Raw genomic sequence first — 7,170 nt, forward strand, 5'->3', positions numbered from 1 at the left:
GTGCCCGCCGGGAGGCCCCGTCCCAGGGCCCCGTCCCGCGGCTCTGCCCGGCCCCTGCAGTCTCCCCCCGGCAGCCCTCGGCGGCTGGTAACGGAAGCGGGCTGGGGGAGCTGCTCGATTCCCTCAAATAAAGCCCTGATTGCTGCCTAATTTTCCGCTTTTGCAGCCACAATGGCCGGTGACATTCGTCCCCGTGCGTTTTTCTGTGGCTTAAAGGACTGAGGCATTGAAGGATGCCTGGAGGATGCCTGCCTGGGCCAGGGCCACGGGGGTGCTGCTGGACCCCTGGGAAATGGGGCAGCGATGGACAAGGCTCAATGTGCTCATGGTGCTGGCCAGTGCAGCCCCGCCATCACCTGCACAAAGTCGTGAACAAATTTCTGCTCTCCCATGCAAGCCACTGCCCAAAAGGCTTACTGAGGTCCTGGCTCTGGGAATCCAGCCTTGGGGTGTGCGTGTCCAGAAGCTGGCACCAGGCTGGGCACTGGACAGCATGGGCCACAGCGGGGCAGCGAGCAGGCGGCTGCACGGGGCAGGCAGCTGCAGTGCCCCACTGGGTGCAGTGCATGGGGACAGGCAGCCACCGACCCATGTGGCAGGGGGAAGGATGGGGAGAACAAGGCAACACGCAGACCAACATCAGCCGACTGCCCCGCAGTGCCCCTGGCCCACCCCAGGCCTGCCCAGGCTTGCCGGTGCCCCCCGGCTGGAGCCCAAGGCCACCCTCCTCAGCCCCCACCTCCCCCTGCATCTCCTGGCTCTGGCTCACTCGGGGGCAGCGGGGTCCTTCTCCTCTCCCCGCCCCCACTTTCCAATCCAGGACATTTGGGTTTCCAGCACGAGACGCCGCCTAATCTGCCCTCTAATCCCGCAGGCTGGCGGTGCGTGGCTGCAGGGGGACCTGAGCTGCTGCGGGGCTCCCCGGGCTGGGGGCTGGAGCTCTGCCTGTGCCTGGGCTTCCCCGGCAGGTCAGGGCTTCCCTCAGGTGTGCCACCACTTGATAACACCAACGCAGCTCCTCAACGAAGGGCCCTTCGTACCCCGCAGCCCTCTGTATCGAGGCTCTCCCGCCCAGTGCCAGCACCGGGGATGGGGCAGCCCCCGGGACACCGGACTGCCTGCAGCTGCACTGGGACACGGGTGGCAGAGCTGTGTGCCCCCCCGAACCACCCTGTGGCAGCAGGAGCCCCACAGTGCCCCGTGTTTCTGACACACTTGGTCCTTGCAGAACAGAAAAACGTGCAGCGAGGTGTCCACATCACCGCCCTGCGCACGTGGAGCCAAATCCGGCGTCCTGCAAGGGAGAGCTGTGGGCACGGGGGGGCTTCCCTTCGCCTCCCCCTGCAGCAGGGCAGGGCACACGGAGGCACCGCCGCACAGGACCCCTGGCTGGCAGCAGCTGGAGGCAGCCCTGCGGCCCCTGCAGGATCCCCCTGGTGCCCCCAGCTCAGGATCGGGGGCTGCCAGTGCAGGGGGCAGCGGGGGCCTTGGGCACTGGCTGGGAAGGGAGGAAGGCGAGATGGAAGGCTGCGCTTTGGGAAGCGCTCGGCGCAGGAAGAGGCACCGTGCTCTTCCCTCCCGGCCATCGGGGCTCTCGTGGGGGCTGCTGCTGAGAGCAGCCACGGAGCTGGGGAGGGGGCGCTGGGAGGAGCCTGGCAGGGCCACTGTGACCCCTCGCTGAGGCATGAATGAGGCAAGGAAATGGCCGGAGCGGCAGCCCTCGTGTGGCTAGCTGTGCCCTTGGCAGCACCCCCTGGGGCTGGGTCCCACACTGCAGGGAGGGGACGGCCACCCTTACAGCCAGCACGAAGGACAGCGGTGTCTCCAGGGCTCATCGGCTGCCTCCTCCCTGCCCTGCAGCTGCCAAAGCCTCCAGCTCCAGTACTGCCACATGTTGTGCTGGGGCTGGACCTCCCCACGGCCCTGTTTCTGCCCCCACGGGAGGCACAGCGACCTTGTCTGGGGCAGGACCTGCGGTGCCTGAAACAGGGGCCCCCAGCCCCGAGCAGCTGAAGCCCCCCAGGGCAGGGAAGCGGGGTCCCCTCCCCACCCAGCTGGGCCGATCCCTTCCCCTGCTCCCACCCCCTCTCCCCAGTGCCTGCAGGGAGGGGGCAGAGCGGGGCCCCCTCCATCACCCAGCAGCATCTACAAAAATACTTTATTATGGAAGTGGGGCACGCCGGAGCTCTCTGTACAGGACGGAACAACCCGCAGCCGTGCCTCAAGCAGAAGAGGGGTGCAGCCAGCAAACCAAACCCCGAGCGAGGCTCCTGCAGCCCAGTCCCGGGGGGCACAGCCCCTAGGACGCCTTGGGGCGGGCGTTGAGGCGGATGATGGCCTGGTAGTCCCGGACCAGGTCCCGCAGCTGGTCCAGGTAGGGGTTGACGTTCTCCTCCATCCACTCCTCCACTGTGTTGGGGAAGTAGATGCTCTCCAGCTGGGCGCGCAGCTCACGGATGAGGCTCTCCCAGTCCTCGTGGAGCCTGGGGTGGGGACAGCGGGGTGAGAGCTGGCTCTGGCTCCCCCAAGGCGAGCCTGGGTCCTCCTCGCAGGGAGGGACCTGGGGCTGCTCCTGGTCCCTGGCACCCCACGTACTTGAGCACCTTGCTGCCGAAGCTCTCCATGTTGCGGGGGTTGCCAAAATGGTGCTTCCGATGGTAGGGGCTGAACCAGCCCTTGATGCCGCTGGGGAGGCACAATGGAGGGGGGGGGCAGGGGGCCACCCAGACCCTGCAGGTCCCTGCCACTCCAGCCCCACGGCCAGACCCTCCCACCGCTGTTACCTCTCTTCCTCCAGGGCTTTCTGGATGCTCTCCTTCAGGTGGCCGTTTACCTGCTCCACCATGTGATAGATTTCTGCGCCGGGGAAAGCTCCCCTTCCCTCACTGTGGGGAAAGCGCGGAGGGGAGGTGAGAGCCCAGCACACGGCACACCACCAGCCACAGCTCCAGGCTGGGTGGTGACCCCCTGCACCCCACAGGGCTGGGGGCAGCAACCGCTGATCCCCCCGGTGCACCCCTGGGGAGCAGCAGGCGCCCAGCTCTGCGCTGCAGCCACACACCACGTGCCCTGCTCCAGCTGCATGCTCTGGAAGCCCAGCACGTCCAGGACCTTCCTCCGCGTCTCTTCCAAGAAGCCCCCTGGGGAGGATGAGGAGAGGGACCCAGCTGACCCCACACCACACCAGGGGAGCGGAGCCCTGCTGCCCCCTCCGCAGCAGCCAAGGGGGGTCCCGCGATGCTGGAAGGGGGGGACGAGGGGCACGGCCCCGCTCACCGTGCACCAGGGTCTGCAGGCACACAGCCAGGGAGGGGATGCCGACGGGCAGCAGCTCGCAGAGCACCGAGTAGTGGTCGTACCTGCGGGGCAGGGACAGCCGTGCCGTCGCCTCGTGCGCGGCCGCCTGGGCAGCGGGGCTGGGACGCGTGCTACGGAGCCCACCTCTGCCAGCCGGTGAGGACGATGCCCTGGAAGCGCAGCGGGGCGAAGCGCGGCATGGCCTGCACCACCCGCAGCCAGCTGAGCTGGTTCCTCACGTGGTGGTTCAGCGGGGGCCAGGCCTGCGCCGGGCCCGTGGTGCCTTTGAAGGCGCTGGCGAACCACACGGCCTCGAAGCCGCTCTCCGCGTACTTGGCCAGGAACTGCCCTGCGGCACCGGGGAGCGGGGTCACGCTCATGGCCCAGTGGTGTGGGGCAGCACGGGGCGGGCAGGGCCCCCCCGGCTGCCAGGGGCTGCTCTGCCCACAGCAGGAGCCTGTGCACAGGGGGGCTTCTGGGGGCTGGAAGGAAAGCAGGTGCCAGTGTGGCTCAGGTGAGCGGGGAGCATCACCCCTGGAGACAGCGGGCTGGCAGGGACAGGCACCAGACCCTGTGCCACCATCCTGGGGGCCAGCTGGGCTTGGTGCGGTGGCTGCAGCAGCGGTGCCACCAGCCATAGGATCGTCCCCCATCGCTCACCCCAGGGTCCTGGCGTGGCACCTTACCGATCTGCTCAACCTCAAAGTCAGGTGCGTAGAACCACACCACAGGTGAGACGTGCTTTGCTATCCCAGACTCTGCAAGGCAGAACAGGGCAGGGACAGGGACGTCAGCACCAGGGCCAGCAGCAGCAGGGTGCCTGGGGATCCTCACGCCCCCACCAAGCTGCCTGACGGGGTGACTCCGCTGCCTTCCCATCCGCTCACCCCGCAGGGCTCCCACGCTGATCTTCCTCAGCATGTCGTCCCACATCAGCGCCCGCAGCCCCTGGTACTGCGCGGCGATGAAGCCCAGCACCTGCTTGATGTGCTTCAGGTACATGGTGCCCACGTCACCTCTGTTGTGGCTCATCCAGTTCCTGGAGTCCATCCCCTCCCCGAGGTGGAAGACCTGGATTTGGGGGGCAGGGGGTGCTCAGCATGCCTCGGGGCAGGCATCCGGCGCTGGCTGGGGTCCCCGCAGAGCCCACCGCCCACCTCGTCCGCCCCGATGTGGATCCAGGAGGAGCGCCTGTGCTTCTCCAGCACCTGCGACAGGAGGCTCTTGAGCAGCGCCAGCGTGTCTGGGACGTGGGGGTTGAAGCTGTTGGGGAAGCGCTCGACCTCCCGCAGGTGCTGGTACTTCTCATGCTTGAGGATGAACTGCGTGGGGAGGAAACCCACTGTGGGGGCTGGACGTGGGCCAGAAAGGGGGGATGGAGGAGCAGGGCTGTGGACACGGACCCAGTGACATGGACCCAGTGACACATCCACCTCCAAGCCAGGTGCTGGGGACACAGCGCCTCTCCACCTCTCGGTGTCCCCGTCCTGCCCCCCCCCCCCCCCAGCAAATGCCCCTGGCCCCTACCTCCACGTGCCCGAAGGTCTGCACCAGGGGCACCACCTCCAGCTTGTGGAGCTCCGCCAGCTGCTGGATCCACTCGATGTCCTCATCACTGGGGAGGGCAGGGACAGCCTGAATGCGGGCCGCATGGGCACGAGGACATTCCCTCCTCCTCCTCTTCCTCCTCCAGCACCCTGCCCTGCCCCAGCCTCCCTGCCCCACCATGCCTGTGGCGACTTGGCTTTGGGGACACAAATATTGGCCCAGCAGAGCAAGCACAGCTTGGGCACGGTTCTCTGGGGCACAGCCCAGGCGGGGCACACCCAGCCTGGCACTGGCAGTGCCAGCATCCCCTCGGCCAGCTCAGCACCAGCCCCGGCTCACCTGTAAGCGTACGGAGACCTGAGGACTTCTAGCTCGCCCTTGAAGGGGAACATGTCCTCGTACTCGATCAGGACCCCGTTGGCGCCCAGCCGGGACAAGAGCGGGAAGAGCTGCGGGACGGCAGGGCAGGCTCAGCCTGCTGGCAGCCCCGGGTGCGGGTGTCAGCAGGGATGGCCGTGCCCAGCCTTGCCCCGCTTGGCTGGTCCTTCACCTGCTCCAGGTAGGAGACCTTGGGTGCAGCTCCCTTGAGGTCCAGGTGCACGAGCCTCATCTCGGTGGCACTGATGTCCTTGGGGACCTGCTTCCCAGGGCCCTGCCTCGGGGCCGTTATCTTTGCCACAGGGAGCTCCAGAGCCTGGCTCCGGGGGCCGGTGCCCTGGCTGGTGTCACCCATGTCCCCCCAGAACCCGCTGTCCTTGGGGACGTGCTTGTGCAGCTCCAGGGTCAAGCTGCAGGGAGCAGAGCAGGGCTGGGGCATGGAGGCACCACCTGCCCCCGGCACCCAGCCCCTGTGTGGGCACAGCCCAGGAGCTCCCCGCAGACCCCCACCGGTTCCCTGACGCCGCAGGGGTCCCCCCGCTCGTGCCCCGGTCCCGCTCCCACCTCACCTGTCGCGGAAGAGGAACTTGATGCCGGCCAAGGCCACGAGGAGCAGCACGGCGAGGCGCAGCAGGTTCAGCTTGGTGCTCCGCTGGCAGGCCATGGCTGCTGGGCACAGACCCCGAGCGCAGGGCACCCCACAGCCCCGTGTGAGGCCCCGACAAAGGGGACACGGGGAGACCCCTCCCGCCACCCTGCTCCCCCGCAGGGACGTGCACAGAGGCCTCCCGCGTCCCCCCTACCTCATGTGCTCCAGGGCTGGTGTCAGGACCTGCCTCAGCCTCTGCCCCCGAGCGCAGCCTCCTCGGGCTCCGCCAGCGCAAACAAGGCGGTGGCTGCGGGGCAGGTCCCGCTGCGGGTGCTCCGGTGTCGCCTCCGAGGGCGGCGGGATGGGGGCTGGTCACGGGACGGCCCTGCCAGGTGGCATCACGGGGCGGCCGCGGCACCTGCGGGGGGAGAAGCGATGGGCGCCGGCCTGGGCTGCGAGGTGTGCAGCACCGCGGGGCTGGGAGGGACTGGGCTGATTAAACTGGTGCGGCCCCTGTGCTGGGCTGTGACCCCACCACGCTGTCGTTCAGGGTGCAATTTAGTTGTTTTTTCTTGTTTCCTCCGGTATTTGGGAGCCGAAAAGCAGATTTTGGCTGCTGCCGGTGCAGAGCCTCAGCTGACCGAGGGGCTGTGTTCGCAGAGCGGTGCCGCCAGGGGAGAGCCGCTGCGAGCCGCCCGGCGCCTCGGGATCCCAAATCCGTTCTGGATGCGCCCCGATCCCGGCCAGCTTGGGGCAGGAGCGCGGGCTGCAGGGACCGGGGTGGCACTGCTCCGGGCCCGGTCCGGCGGGGCTGCACGGAGCGGGATGGGGCTCGCACCCCCGGGGGCTCAGCATCCCGGGCCCCGGGCAGGCTGCACCGTGCGGGGACGAGGCCTCGTGCAGCCGGCTCGGCAGCACCGCCGCTGTCCCTGCCCGTTATTTAACGGGGACGCAGCATCCCCGCGCGAAGGCCCCGGGTCGGTCACGCCCCGTGGGCAGCCGCAGCGCCGTGCCCGCAGCCCCCCGGTACCGCGCCCCGCTCACCTTCCGCGGCCACAGCGCGGCGGGGGCGGCCCGGTACCGGCGGCGGGTGGGCTGCTCCGCTGCACCCCCGCTCCCCCCGCCCGCCCTTACCGGCACGCGCGGGGCCGCCGCGGGCAGCACCGGGCGCGGGCACGAGCGCGGGCACGAGCACGCCCCGCCGCCGCCGCCACCGCTCTTAAAGGGCCCGGCCGCACCGAGCGCCGCCGCCCACCGGGAGCTGCCCGGTGCCCCCCGAGCCGGCCCCGCCATCCTTGTGCCGAGTGTCCCCGAGCCCCTGAGCCCCGGGTGGCCCGGACCCCCCCGGCGCGTCCCCG

At 69.2% G+C, this 7,170-nt stretch overlaps 1 protein-coding gene across 1 annotated transcript; it reads right to left on the minus strand.

The window, feature by feature from the left end:
* Positions 1 to 2,143: 2,143 nt before the first annotated feature.
* LOC118157932 (hexosaminidase D-like) lies at positions 2,144 to 6,231 on the minus strand. Its single transcript, XM_035312469.1, has 15 exons — positions 6,144 to 6,231; positions 6,027 to 6,093; positions 5,793 to 5,889; positions 5,396 to 5,633; positions 5,185 to 5,294; positions 4,825 to 4,912; positions 4,455 to 4,619; positions 4,185 to 4,368; positions 3,984 to 4,055; positions 3,442 to 3,646; positions 3,277 to 3,359; positions 3,062 to 3,140; positions 2,784 to 2,885; positions 2,596 to 2,685; positions 2,144 to 2,483 (listed from the first exon to the last, which is right to left on the minus strand). The coding sequence occupies exons 3-15, from the start codon at positions 5,885 to 5,887 to the stop codon at positions 2,300 to 2,302; spliced, it is 1,695 nt and encodes a 564-aa protein (XP_035168360.1). The 5' UTR covers positions 5,888 to 5,889; positions 6,027 to 6,093; positions 6,144 to 6,231; the 3' UTR covers positions 2,144 to 2,299.
* Between the last annotated feature and the right edge of the window lie 939 nt (positions 6,232 to 7,170).

The sequence above is a fragment of the Oxyura jamaicensis genome (genome assembly GCF_011077185.1).
Source record: "Oxyura jamaicensis isolate SHBP4307 breed ruddy duck chromosome 14 unlocalized genomic scaffold, BPBGC_Ojam_1.0 oxy14_random_OJ72165, whole genome shotgun sequence".
Classification (NCBI taxonomy): Eukaryota; Metazoa; Chordata; class Aves; order Anseriformes; family Anatidae; genus Oxyura; species Oxyura jamaicensis.

Excerpts from the sequence above, each read along its gene's own strand:
- LOC118157932 (XM_035312469.1), bottom strand. The coding sequence starts at position 5,887 with ATGGCCTGCCAGCGGAGCACCAAGCTGAACCTGCTGCGCCTCGCCGTG. Across the intron at positions 3,647-3,983 it reads CTTTGAGGTTGAGCAGATCG|GGCAGTTCCTGGCCAAGTAC; the intron begins GTAAGGTGCCAC and ends CCGGTGCCGCAG. Across the intron at positions 2,886-3,061 it reads CAGCTGGAGCAGGGCACGTG|TGAGGGAAGGGGAGCTTTCC; the intron begins GTGTGTGGCTGC and ends CTTTCCCCACAG.